We start from the raw sequence: 14,666 nt of genomic DNA, 5'->3' as shown, positions 1-14,666 counted from the left end.
AAATAACCAATAAACATGCAAGATATTCAGTGTCACCAGTAACAAGGGAAATGGAAATTATAACAATAGTAAGACCAGCCTGGCAAACATGGTGAAACCCTCTACTAAAAGTAGTCTCTACTAAAAAATACAAAACAATTTTAGTCTCTACTTAAAATACAAGAGAAATTAGCTGGGCGTGGCGCTCAGCACCTGTAGACCCAGCTACTCGGGAGGCTGAGGCAGGAGAGTGGCTTGAATTCAGGGGGCAGAGGTTGCAGTGAGCCAAGATCACGCCACTGCACTCCAGCCTGGGTGACAGAGCGAGACTCTGTCTCAAAAAAAACAAAACAAAACAATAGTAATAGTTGTGCATTGCCAACATTTAAAAAATCATATCGTGTGAAACGTGCACTCTTACAAATGGTGGTGCAAGTGTAAATAGCTATGACATTTTTTGGAGCACAGTTTGGCAGTAGGTTTTTAAAATTTATTTTTTTTTAATTTTAGATTCAGTGAGTACATGTGCAGGTTTGTTACATGAATATACTACATGATGCTGAGATTTGGCCTTTGATTAAACCCTTCATGCAGAGAGTGAACATAGTACCTAATAGATCATTTTCCAACCTTGCCCCACTCACTTCCTCCACCTTTTTAGAGCCCTCAGTGTTTACTGTTCCCAGCATTATGTCTGTGTGTACCCAATGTTTAGTTCCTACTTATCAGTGAAAACATGCAGTATTTGGTTTTCTGTGTTAATTCATTTAGGATGATGGCCGCCAGCTGCATCTGTGTTGCTGCAAGGGGCATGATTTGATTCTTCTTAATGGATACGTAGTATTCCATGGTGTAGATGTATCACATTTTCTTTATCCAACCCACTATAGATGGCACCTAGGTTGATTCCGTGTCTTTGCTTGAATAGCGCTGCGATGAACATGCGAGTGCAGGCGTCTTTTTGATTGAAGGATTTATGTTCCTTTGGGTATAAATCCAGTAATGGGATTGCTGGGCCAAGTGGTAAATTCTATTTTTAGTTCTTTGAGAGCTCTCCAAACTGCTTTCCACAGGGGCTGAACTAATTTATATTCCCACCAACAGTATATGAATGTTCCCTTTTCTCTGCAACCTCACCAACATCTGTTATTTCTTGACTTTTTAATAGCCATTCTGGCAGTATGTTTAAAAATATAAAATGTACATGCCTCTTGCGTGAGCAGTCTCACTTCTAGAAATCACTTCTATAAAAACATATACCTAAAAATCCATCAGTTGAGGAATTATACATCATTATATATCCAAACTATGGGATAATCTTGACCCATTAAAAAGAAAAAGTAGTTTTATTTGTACTAACATTGGAAATTGCATATGGTATATTGATAGATTAAAAAAGTAACTTAAGATATGTGGGTAGTATAATACCATTTGGGTTAAATCACTTATGTGTAAAAACCAAGATATAAGAGGTTCACGTCAAGATGTTAAGGGTGATCACCTCTGAAAAGACAGTGAATGGGACTGGGGGGAAGAGGAGAATAGCAAGAACCAGGACTTTCGCTCTCTTGACACATTCCTGTATTTGTTAACATTTCGCAGTGAACATCTTTGATCATTTAAAAAATTAATGATGCATTCTTATATTGACAATTCTTATACTAAAATTTTGAAAATCCACAGGAGATAGGAAAAAATACCCCTTACTTGTGATACTATTGACATTTTGAAATGAAAGGAAAAAATGAGTTTAGTAGAGTTAATTCAGCAGAAAATATAAATATATAAATATATAAGCTATCTTTGGGGAGAAACGGGACCTGGTTTTGTTTCGCAGATCCTTTGCCATTTGCTGTTTGATACTGGGGAAGCCATGTACCTTGTCTGTGGTCCAGTTAGGTTTCTCCACTCTGCAGGTAGGGCTGACCTACTTCCATTGGAGGAAAAACCTAGAGAGAAAGAATGTCAAGAAAGGTTCCACCTGAATGGGAAGTGTTATTGTTAGAATGTCCATGAATGAATGTCAGAGTCCAGCATCTCAGAGGCCACCATTAAATGAGGAGCACTCTTTGTAGAAGCTGAACTCTGAAGTATGCATCATGGTGAGGAGTCAGGTGGGGATAAATGAATAAAACATAAAAGACCATGTGGTATGGTAGAGGAGGAGGTGTGTGTGTGTGTGTGTGTGTGTACAGCTTAAGAAAATTTATAAAGCAATAAAGGAGAACATTTTGATACAGCATAATAAACAATATTGGAGTACTAAGGAGGAGCTTGGAGCAATTCGATTTGGGAAGTATTAAGAGGTGTTTCATGATGATAGGAGATGGGTGCATATGCCTGTGTAAGAATGGGGAAGTAGGGACATTGTAGTGATGGGGCATTGGCATTGGGTAACTTTGTTATTAAGTTCAAAGAGTTTCTAAAGGGAAAATAAAATCCCCATTTGAATCACAGGTGGTTCATTTTCTGAGGCAATCTCAAGAGGCACAAGATCAAATCTAGCTTGACACCATCCAGTACAGAACTCAGCAGTCTCTAGAAGCTGGAGCTGAGCTACAGCTTGGCTAATGAGAAATCTCTATCCTCTGCCAGCACCTCAGGGCCCATCTCTTCCTCTTTGGCAAGCAGGATACAAAGAGAGCGCAAAGCAGAGTGGGACCTAGAAGGTCACCCAGAGCATTCATTTTGCAAACTCCCCACCAGGCCTTTCCAGAAGACAAATGATCACGGTTTCACAGTTTTGCTAGAATCCGAGCCAGTGGCTTCATGCTTCGACCTGGGGTAGGTTTTAATGAACCTAAAGAATACTTCACACATTGACCTACCATTGACAGTGAGGAAGAGGAGGAGATGGGCCAAACACAGCTGAACGACATCCTCTCATTTATTCATGGGGCGTGAGAGGAGCGATTGTAAAATTCAGATGAAAACTAGAAGTTAAAATTCAGAGCTCCCAGTATAAACATTTGGGTCTGGTATGAAGTTCACTTTCACCAGTAAGACACATTGAGAAACACAAGAAACCCATTGTTCTCTGGATGTTTGTGCATTTCAGTGGTTTTGCCTGTAGGACCCTCAAGTGGAAGTTAGATTGTCTCTATTATGTTCTTTCTAATTTGTTAAATATTTCTTGAACTAATCCCCTTCTCACTATCTCCATTGCTACCGTTAATGTGTACACTGTTTATCACAACAGCCTTGTATCTGATCAGTCTGCAGCCATGGCTCATGCAATCCGTTCATCATGCTGCCCGATTCTTCTTTCCAAACATCAGCTATTTGTCACTTCACTGCTCAGCATCTCTCAGTGACATTTGGATTTTTCAAAATCATATCCCCACTGCCCACCTTCTTGGCCACGTCTCTTGTGCTTGCACCTCTCCCCACTCCGTGTTTTCTTCTGATTCAATGTGACAGCTACCCAAGACTATACGTGGTTCTGCAAAAATGCAAACCTCTGTCTTGTCTTGGCACCTAGAATACCCTTTTTTTGCTAATTACTCTTTGTCTCAAGATGCAGCTGTACCAAGAGTCATCTCTAGGAAATGCTTCCTAACCTCCTTTGTGTTACGTACTATTTCCTCACACTGTGGAAGCACATGAGAATTACTTCCATCCCAACATCTATACTCTCCCCTAACTGGCTAGTTATTGGTCTGTCTCCCTGACTCACCTGGAAAACACCCTTAAGGTGAAAATTACGTAGTTCTGTTCATTGCATCTTGCAGAGTGCCTGGCACATCGCTGTGTGATAGGAAAGAATGAATGTGTATTTTTAAATTGGGCTTCTCCCTCTCTAGTTTTTGAACATGTGTATGTGGGTTTCTGTTTTGCCTGATGTGACGCGAGTCAAGTCATACTCAACCTGCTGTGTTCTCAGAAATGCAGTGAGGATGAGTAAGATAAATCATGTTAGCATCATATATAAGTGAGCTAAAGACTCTTACCACTCATCTCAGAGCATCATTAAGTAGCCGCCCTACTGGGTCTCTCTAGGGTGTTCATGAATTAAAACTCCTGTGTTGTTCCAGGTCAGCTGTTGCCAGCAAACCGCAATACACCGAGTCCCATTGATCCTGACACCATCCAGGTCCCAGTGGGTTATGAGCCAGACCCAGCAGATCTTGCCCTCTCCAGCATCCCTGGCCAGGAAATGTTTGACCCTCGCAAACGCAAGTTCTCTGAGGAAGAACTGAAGCCACAGCCCATGATCAAGAAAGCTCGCAAAGTCTTCATCCCTGATGACCTGAAGGTAAATTGGAACTGGTAATCAGTCTTTGGGCAAATGGAGAGTGGGATCCACAGACAAATTAAAAGGGTGACCCCAGGATGATCCCAGAAGCTAGTGCATGAAGGATTTCTGATCCTGTTTCTTGGCATGTGACTTCTAGGCAAGTTGTTTCCTCTCTGGGTATTTTTTTGAAATGCACTTTTATGTCTTGATGCTGAACAGAAACAAGGAGAAGCAGTAAAATGTTGGAGTGATTTTAAACCCACGAAGGAAGCAAACCTGCTCCTATCTGCATGGAAACCCACAAAAGTCTAATAAAATTAAACCCCAAATCTTTCAAGTTTGAGAAGAGAAAGAAAATCATTTGAGAAGGGCATCTGAACCTCATCACCCTCGAAGGGTTACCTTCCTTTTAGAAAATTTTTGATAATTTGCTGCTGCCATTTCCCCGTAGGCTGCGGGGAATAACAGCCAGAGATAGGACCTTCCTCCATATTGCCAACCTTGGATGACCAGGGTGGGATTTTGTGAAGGAAACTGGTAGTTCCCTGACACCATTTATATGTACTGTTCACTTTGTATCTTAAGTAACGATCACTTGAATATCTCACCGCTGGGTTAATTCTAAGTAGGTTTTCTCTGCAGTGTTGAAGGGACACATTATTTATAAAGGGAAATAGATTTACCTTGGAAGTCAAATACAGCTTAAAACAAAATTAACCAGACACAATAATGACATCTTAGGATGAAAATTCTTTCCAAAATCATGCCATGTCTGCTAATGCCAAAATAGAACCATTTCTTAGAACTTTCATGCTTCTTTCCAATCATATGGGTACTAGAGATATGATTATTACATAGTCAAGGCCTTGGAACCAGGCATAATTAGCCCTTTTCTACTGTCTGCCCACCATCTCTCAAACCTAACTATGGTTCCTGTGTAGAGACACTCCTAGGCTGGGAAATAGGAATTTGAGGCAACGTCTGAACTGGCTTAGACCAGTTGTTCCTGCTTTACATAGCTAGAAAAAACGCTGGAAGCAGAAGTACCTGGCAAATTTAAATCACTGCTGTCATCCGCATTCCTGAGATTACCTTAATTGATGCAGAATAGGAAAACATCAGGGCTGAAGGGGACCTTAGAGATTCATTTGTCCAAAATTACCACTTTGCAGTTGAGGAAATGCAGAAAATGGAAAGCTGAAGTCAGCGGATCGCTACCTGTTAGAGAAAGGCTTAGCCTGGTTCCCAGGTTGTCTCGCTTCCCAAAAGGTCACAGCAGCATGTTGGCCCTGACAAGGGCTATAACGGGGGCCCATGGGTGACAAATCAGTGGCTGTCACCCTGAGAATCAAAAAAGGAAGTAACATGGTAAAAACACCAGAAAATCTAAACTAGTCAGGACATTGATGGTTAGACTGAGATGGGGTAAAAAAGGGGCACCATGGGCTCAGGTCTTGGGCAATTAGGTACCTTATTTCAATGAGATGCCTTTCCCAGTCTTGTCTTCTTAGTGATCCAATTTTTTGTGTTTTTTTTTTTTTTTTTTTTTTTTTGAGACAGAGTCTCGCTCTGTTGCCCAGGCTGGCGTGCAGTGGCATGATCTCAGCTCACTGCAAGCTCCACCTCCCCAGTTCAAGCCATCCTCCTGCCTCAGCCTCCTGAGTAGCTGGGACTACAGTTGCCCACCACCACGCCCAGCTAATTTTTTGTATTTTTAGTAGAGACGGGGTTTCACCGTGTTCGCCAGGATGGTCTCGATCTCCTGACCTTGTGATCTGCCCACCTCGGTCTCCCAAAGTGCTGGGATTACAGGTGTGAGCCACCACGCCCGGCCTTTTTTGTGTATTTTAAAGCCTCGTATCTTAAACTAAAGCCAGGGATCCTGTTCAACATGGATTTTCTCTTGAATGGAGGGTAGTTTGAAAGGATGCTGCTATGAGTAATAGATAGAACTTCCAGCCAGACTTTCACAAAGTCTCCAAATTTATCAAAGAGCAAGATTAGTTAATAACCCAGGTAACCTTGGCAACAAAGAGGCCAGACAAAAACCATCTGTGCTGGAATTACACATATTGCTGCTGTCGTGGTCAGGCCTGACCTTTCCACATAGCAGGTGGGGAATGGGCAGGAACATTGTCCTGCCAGGTGTCTTTGGATATTTTTTAGTTGTAGATGAAGTGTCAAACTAAAGACCATGAGCTAATATAAAGCAGGAAGGAGAGCTGTAACATGTTTCTCCTTCTGGCAGAAAGGTCTGAGCTAAGGGTAGATGAGGGAGAAGGTGTTTCTGGCCCCCAGCATTGGACAAGTAAACCAATTCAATGAAATGGCTCCACCAAAAATGATCTTCCCTGTAGCTGCCTGAACTTCCTCTCTTGAGCCAATCATTAGGGTTAGCATGCATGCACTGGAGAAAGAAGGGAGAATTGAGGTTGACATGCTGGGGTACCTAGCTGAAAATCCATTTAATTACCTTGATTTTTAAAATGCTTTTAATGGTCTATTCATTCACTCGATGAATATTTTTCAAATGCTAGTGTGTGCCAACCCTCTAACCCTGTATCAGGGGCTGGGAATACCGAGGTGAGCCAATACTGATACTGTTCCTGCCTTCATGGAACTTGTAGTCTGGTGAGAAACAGGGAGTGTTGATCTGTTGGGTGGGGCAGGGCTACGTGGGTCCCTTGTTGCATGGAGGTAAGTGGGTAGCCAGATGGCATCAGCAACTGGGAGAGGGAAAGAGGGCAGAGGATGGAGTGCCAAGTTGATCAGCCCCGCTCAAAATCCCGCTTCCCCCTGCCTGCAACCATTTTGTGATAACAAAGGGAGGCAAGCTGGTTTTTCTAGTCCAGGACACTCCTTTCGTCATTCCTGCCTTCTGTATCCTCTTCTTGACCCGGTTCCCAGCTCTCCTCCCTCCCGCCTGAAAGGTTTGTTTTGCATTCCACACCTTGGCTGGCTCATCTGCATGTGTGGACAGGTGAGGCTGGGAAATGAGAGCACTTTAGAAGTAAGAAGAGCTCTAATAAGTTAGAGAGAAGTTGGTTGTTACCCTGAAGTCAGCTGGTGACTCCCTGGTCTTTAAGACCTGGTCAGAATTGTCTTAGACCACATCAAGCCTGTGGCCTATGATGGGACTTCCCCATTCCTCCCCCATCACATACATGCAGTTTCTGCAGTGTTCCAGGGGCTTATTTTTATGTACCCCTTCGCCTCCTGGGCTCCTGTTCCCCTGTGTGCAGACTCTGATACATCCTAAATCAAGTCTTCTTTTGAGTGCTCTTGGAAACCACACTCCCAGGCACATTGTTGGGTATAGATTTACTGATACCGTGAAGGGAGTGGAACCCAGGCTTCCACCAAAACACAAATAACTTCCATCAGAAATGGAGGCTTCACCACTGTTGTTAACTGGAGGCTTCACCACTTTGGGCCCCCTCACCACCATGACGTCATTGACTCTCCTGGCTCCTCCCAGCCTCTCCCCAGCCTCCAGCTCCCCTGCTCACTTTCAGAAGCACAGACAACAAATTTGACCAACAACCATTGCACACCTGCCCTAGCTTGCTCACCCAGGTATTCTTCAAAGAGCAGCCTCCTCCCTCCTACCCAGAAGAATTCTGGTATCATCTATTTTGAAAATTGTTTTTTTACCCTGTTACATATTGTTATGAAATGTATAAAAAGCTGGGGGTGCTTTATTTAAGATGATAGTACTAGTTTGTGGATGGCAGATAGGAGGTGTCTACACAGCTTCTATCCCACACTTTCTGTATTTGTGCAGGGCAAATGCCTCTTGAGGGTAATGGGCAGTTTTGGGGGTGGACCGCTGACCTTAGACTTTCCTTGCAGCCTTGGCCCCAACCCATGTGACCTCCTCCAATGCCAACTGCCCTTTGGAATTCTGAGGGGGGCAAGCACTGGCCTGACCCGTTTATTCTGGGTGGCATGTAACTGCAGGTAGTAGCATTGCTAGGACTGAGGGATTTGCTGTTGCAAATTGTTGAAAAAGGGGAGTTGCAAAATTCACCAGGTGGCACCATCAATGAATTGGGAAGATCTAAAAGAAGATCCCTGTTTCTTAGTCTTTTTAAGGAGTTTTTCCTTTCTGTCAGGGAGGCAGCAGTGGGGGTGGAGGGCGGAGAAGGAGGGATTGTTTTTACACTGACCACAGTAAAATATTACTCAGGCTAATTAAGGCCTAGAGAACAAACAGAAAATTAGAGTAAATTATGTAAATTCTGGCCACTAATATGAGTACATTGATTAGCAGCAGGTTGAAGGTTTTTTTAAAATTTCTATTTTTAATTATCAAAGTGTATGTATCTATTATATGATACTGTAATAGTTCAGAATAACATAAAAGGTAGAAAGTCTTACCTCTTTCCTTTGCCTCTGCCAATCCCCCTTCTAGGGGCTCCACCTGTATAGATTAGTATAAATCTTTCTGCGCCTCTTTCTATGAATATATGATTTTTAATCAAACTGGGATGAGACCATACATATTTGTGTGTAAACTGTCATTGTTTCCACCCACAGTGGCATATCATGAACATCTTTCTGGTGCAGGTGGGTCATTATTTTTAACAGCTGCCGAGTATCCCTTTGTATGACTGTATCATAACGTGGTTGTTAAATCTCCTATGCATAGTTTTTCCTCATTTTTTCTATTGCACATAATGCTGCAGTGAACAGTTTATGCTTGTGTGTACATGCACATGTATGAAGATTGCTACAGGACAAAATCCTGGAAGTGGAGTGCCAGATCAATAGTATATCCATTTAAATAGTTGATAGATATTGCCAAATTGCCTTCTAAAATTTTTGCACCAACTCATACCCAAAAAAGCATATGAGTGCCCTTGGAGGAAAAGGGTTCTTAAAATGTTGATCAGGGAGAGTAAAGAAAGTTGGAATGTAATTTAAGGGTGAGGTGAGCCACCTGCTTTCATCCAGCCTCTGATCTCTGCTTCATTGAGCACACCTCTGCTGGGCAAAGAGTAGGAGCCTGTTGGGACAGATCAGTGGGTCCTTGCTCCAAGAAGGAAGTGTGGCTCATAGGCCACGCTCTCAGACATGCAGAAACTGTAAAGGAAGGAGACACAAGCTAAGAAACCCAGGCTGGCACCTCTGCACAATCCTGGAGCCAGCCCGTGCCCTGGCTGGCACTGGGCTTTGCTGAAATCTAATATCTTGTTTCTTTTTCCCTTCTGTAACTAATGAGCAGGATGACAAGTACTGGGCAAGGCGCAGAAAGAACAACATGGCAGCCAAGCGCTCCCGTGACGCCCGGAGGCTGAAGGAGAACCAGATCGCCATCCGGGCCTCGTTCCTGGAGAAGGAGAACTCGGCCCTCCGCCAGGAGGTGGCTGACTTGAGGAAGGAGCTGGGCAAATGCAAGAACATACTTGCCAAATATGAGGCCAGGCACGGGCCCCTGTAGGATGGCATTTTTGCAGGCTGGCTTTGGAATAGATGGACAGTTTGTTTCCTGTCTGATAGCACCACACCCAAACCAACCTTTCTGACATCAGCACTTTACCAGAGGCATAAACACAACTGACTCCCATTTTGGTGTGCATCTGTGTGTGTGTGTGTGTATATGTGCTTGTGCTCATGTGTGTGGTCAGCGGTATGTGCGTGTGCGTGTTCCTTTGCTCTTGCCATTTTAAGATAGCCCTCTCATCGTCTTTTAGTTCCAACAAAGAAAGGTGCCATGTCTTTACTAGACTGAGGAGCCCTTTCACGGGTCTCCCATCCCCTCCCTCCTTCACTCCTGCCTCTTCAGCGTTGCTTCATGTTCGAGCTTACCTACTCTTCCAGGACTCTCTGCTTGGATTCACTAAAAAGGGCCCTGGTAAAATAGTGGATCTCAGTTTTTAAGAGTACAAGCTCTTGTTTCTGTTTAGTCCATAAGTTACCATGCTAATGAGGTGCACACAATAACTTAGCACTATACTGCAGCTCTAGTCCTTTTTAAGTTGCTTTCCTCTTACTTTCAGTTTTGGTGATAATCGTCTTCAAATTAAAGTGCTGTTTAGATTTATTAGATCCCATATTTACTTACTGCTATCTACTAAGTTTCCTTTTAATTCTACCAACCCCAGATAAGTAAGAGTACTATTAATAGAACACAGAGTGTGTTTTTGCACCGTCTGTACCTAAAGCAATAATCCTATTGTACGCTAGAGCATGCTGCCTGAGTATTACTAGTGGACGTAGGATATTTTCCCTACCTAAGAATTTCACTGTCTTTTAAAAAACAAAAAGTAAAGTAATGCATTTGAGCATGGCCAGACTATTCCCTAGGACAAGGAAGCAGAGGGAAATGGGAGGTCTAAGGATGAGGGGTTAATTTATCAGTACATGAGCCAAAAACTGCGTCTTGGATTAGCCTTTGACATTGATGTGTTCGGTTTTGTTGTTTCCTTTCCCTGACACCCTGCCTCGCCCCCACTTTTCTAGTTAACTTTTTCCATATCCCTCTTGATATTCAAAACAGTTACTTAAGATTCAGTTTTCCCATTTTTTGGTAATATATATATTTTTGTGAATTATACTTTGTTGTTTTTAAAAAGAAAATCAGTTGATTAAGTTAGTAAGTTGATGTTTTCTAAGGCCCTTTTTCCTAGTGGTGTCATTTTTGAATGCCTCATAAATTAATGATTCTGAAGCTTATGTTTCCTATTCTGTTTGCTTTTGAACGTATGTGCTCTTATAAAGTGGACTTCTGAAAAATGAATGTAAAAGACACTGGTGTATCTCAGAAGGGGATGGTGTTGTCACAAACTGTGGTTAATCCAATCAATTTAAATGTTTACTATAGACCAAAAGGAGAGATTATTAAATCGTTTAATGTTTATACAGAGTAATTATAGGAAGTTCTTTTTTGTACAGTATTTTTCAGATATAAATACTGACAATGTATTTTGGAAGACATATATTATATATAGAAAAGAGGAGAGGAAAACTATTCCATGTTTTAAAATTATATAGCAAAGATATATATTCACCAATGTTGTACAGAGAAGAAGCGCTTGGGGGTTTTTGAAGTCTTTAATATTTTAAGCCCTATCACTGACACATCAGCATGTTTTCTGCTTTAAATTAAAATTTTATGACAGTATCGAGGCTTGTGATGACGAATCCTGCTCTAAAATACACAAGGAGCTTTCTTGTTTCTTATTAGGCCTCAGAAAGAAGTCAGTTAACATCACCCAAAAGCACAAAATGGATTTTAGTCAAATATTTATTGGATGATGCAGTGTTTTTTAGGAAAAGCATCTGCCACAAAAATGTTCACTTCGAAATTCTGAGTTCCTGGAATGGCACGTTGCTGCCAGTGCCCCAGACAGTTCTTTTCTACCCTGCGGGCCCGCACGTTTTATGAGGTTGATATCGGTGCTATGTGTTTGGTTTATAATTTGATAGATGTTTGACTTTAAAGATGATTGTTCTTTTGTTTCATTAAGTTGTAAAATGTCAAGAAATTCTGCTGTTACAACAAAGAAACATTTTATGCTAGATTAAAATATCCTTTCATCAATGGGATTTTCTAGTTTCCTGCCTTCAGAGTATCTAATTCTTTAATGATCTGGTGGTCTCCTTGTCAATCCATCAGCAATGCTTCTCTCATAGTGTCATAGACTTGGGAAACCCAACCAGTAGGATATTTCTACAAGGTGTTCATTTTGTCACAAGCTATAGATAACAGCAAGAGATGGGGGTGTATTGGAATTGCAATACATTGTTCAAGTGAATAATAAAATCAAAAACTTTTGCAATCTTAAGCAGAGCTAAATAAAAGATATCAATATGAGACAGAAGTGGACGTAGAGTTGGCCTTTTTACAGGCAAAGAGGTGAATTGTAGAATTGTTAGATGGCAATAGTCATTAAAAACATAGAAAAATGATGTCTTTAAGTGGAGAATTGTGGAAGGATTGCAACATGGACCATCCAAATTTATGGCCATATCAAATGGTAGCTGAAAAAACTATATTTGAGCACTGGTCTTTCTTGGAATTAGATGTTTATATCAAATGAGCATCTCAAATGTTTTCTGCAGAAAAAAATAAAAAGATTCTAATAAAATGTATTCTCTTGTGTGCCAGGAGAGGTTTCAGAAACCTACCTCGTCTTAAAAATTTAAACACTTTGGAGTCTGTACAGGTGCCTTATATGTAGGTCATTGTCACGATGCACACACACGAACACTCCCTCTGGACTGGCTGCCTCTCCATCCAGGGCAGTTAACTAGCAAACAAGGCAGATCTGCTTCATGGAGCGGGAGGCCATGGCTTGACTCTGAGTGATTTGGGTCAACCAGGGTCAGACGCATGTCTGCACACTGCAGCTATTATGAGAGTCCCTTTGTCATTTTTCACCTTTTCATCCTAAGCATCTTTCAGAGATTAATTATTTGGCCATTAGCAGTGAATCCAAATCATATCACACTGACATCATATAGACATGATTTGGAAGGAGCAGCTTAGGACCTCCTGATGAGGTCACATTGTTCTTTCTTTTAACTAGACTTGGCAAAGAAAGGCAAAAATTGACCAGCCTATCTTTCTGCTGGTGCTGCCTTAAGGAGGTAGTTTGTGGAGGGGAGGGCTGTAAATCATTACTTCTTTCTCTTCAGGAAGTGGCCACTTTGAACCATTCAAATACCACATTAGGCAAGACTGTGATAGGCCTTTTGTCTTCAAATACAACAGGCCTCCACGGACCCATCCCTCGAAGCAGAAGGACCCTTTGAGGAGAGTACAGATGGGATTCCACAGTGGGGTGGGTGGAAACCTGTACTAGATAATCCAGAGGTTCCTTCTAACCCACTGGTTTGGTGGGGAACTCACAGTAATTCCAAATGTACATTCAAATGTCTAGGGTCTGTTTTCAGAAGAAGCAAGAATTATCAGTGGCACCCTCCCCACTGCCCCCAGTGTAAAACAATAGACATTCTGTGAAATGCAAAGCTATTATTTGTTTTTTCTAGTAGTTTATCTCATTTTACCCTATTCTTCCTTTAAGGAAAACTCAATCTTTATCACAGTTAATTAGAGTGATCCCAAAGCATGGGACCAGGCCTGCTTGCCTGTGTGTGATGGCAGTTGGAGATCTGGATTTAGCACTGGAATCTCAGCACCCTGCAGGTGTCTGAGACTAAGTGTTCTGCCCTCCAGGTGGCAATCACCTTCTGCTCCTAGGTACCCCCACTGGCAAGGCCAAGGTCTCCTCCAGGTTTTTTCTGCAATTAATAATGTCATTTAAAAAATGAGCAAAGCCTTATCCGAATCGGATATAGCAACTAAAGTCAATACATTTTGCAGGAGGCCAAGTGTAAGTGTGTGTGTGTGTGTGTGTGTGTGTGTGTGTGTGTGTGTGCGCGTGTGTGTGAATAAGTCGACATAAAGTCTTTAATTTTGAGCACCTTACCAAACATAACAATAATCCATTATCCTTTTGGCAACACCACAAAGATCGCATCTGTTAAACAGGTACAAGTTGACATGAGGTTAGTTTAATTGTACACCATGATATTGGTGGTATTTATGCTGTTAAGTCCAAACCTTTATCTGTCTGTTATTCTTAATGTTGAATAAACTTTGAATTTTTTCCTTTCTTTCATGTATTTTTATTAACAGTTGGCTAGCAATGGTATTCTTTTCCCACCTCAGTAGCAAAGAGACCATTTATAGAGATTATTATCTAGATAATAAAATGATAATACTATATAATTAGTAATAAATTAACATTTATTGGGTAGTTATGTGCCAGACACTGTGCTAAACACTTAGATGGAATATTTTATTCCATATTAGCTCTATGAGGTAGGGACAATTATTATCCCCATTTACAGAAGACAAAATTGAAAGTTAGGGGAGTCACGTAGCTTGCCTAATGTTACAGAGGTAAAAGTGGCTGAGATGAATTCTGATCCCTGGAGTGGGCATTATTTAGAGGGGTGGTTCCCAAAAGCCAGTCCACAGACTGTCTTGTTCTCTAATATATAAAGAATAATTCAGCAACATCGAGGAGTATAAATCCAGAGATTCTGAATCAGTAGTTCTTGGATGGGGCCCAGAAATCTGAATTTTTAAACTGATCCCAGCCAACTTCCATGTGCAGCCAAGTAATTGGTGTCAAGGATTTATAGACTTGGCTCTTAATTCAAGTTCATGACCCTTGGGGGATCCAGGCAGAGATTTCAGAGATGCCATAATTATCTGAAATTGTATGCAACTTTTTTGTGTATAAACACATTTATTTTGCTGTAGAGAAGACTTGTAGCTTTTTTTTTTTTTTTTACTTCCCTAAAGGAACCTGTGATGCAAGGCGGAATAAAACCCCTGATTCATATAAGAAGGCTGATGTAAAGCAGTGGTTCTCAGCCCAGGGAGCCCAGTAGATTCACCTGGGGAGCTCAAAACTGGCTGTGTGGGGCTGCA

The 14,666-nt window shown here is 41.6% G+C and overlaps 1 protein-coding gene across 2 annotated transcripts in view; it reads left to right on the top strand.

Annotated features, from left to right (window-relative positions):
* Positions 1-11,767, top strand: part of HLF (HLF transcription factor, PAR bZIP family member) — a 57,733-nt gene extending 45,966 nt beyond the window's left edge. For both annotated transcript variants that reach the window (XM_024234131.3, NM_001131216.1), the window contains 2 exon segments: positions 4,014-4,234; positions 9,444-11,767. In XM_024234131.3, coding sequence (XP_024089899.1) covers positions 4,014-4,234; positions 9,444-9,659 — 437 coding nt within the window. In that variant the 3' untranslated portion in view covers positions 9,660-11,767.
* Positions 11,768-14,666: the final 2,899 nt, after the last annotated feature.

The sequence above is a fragment of the Pongo abelii genome, chromosome 19, assembly GCF_028885655.2.
Source record: "Pongo abelii isolate AG06213 chromosome 19, NHGRI_mPonAbe1-v2.0_pri, whole genome shotgun sequence".
NCBI lineage: Eukaryota > Metazoa > Chordata > Mammalia > Primates > Hominidae > Pongo > Pongo abelii.
The sequence above is the reverse complement of the archived record's forward strand: the minus strand, read 5'-3'. Positions and strand labels throughout refer to the sequence as shown.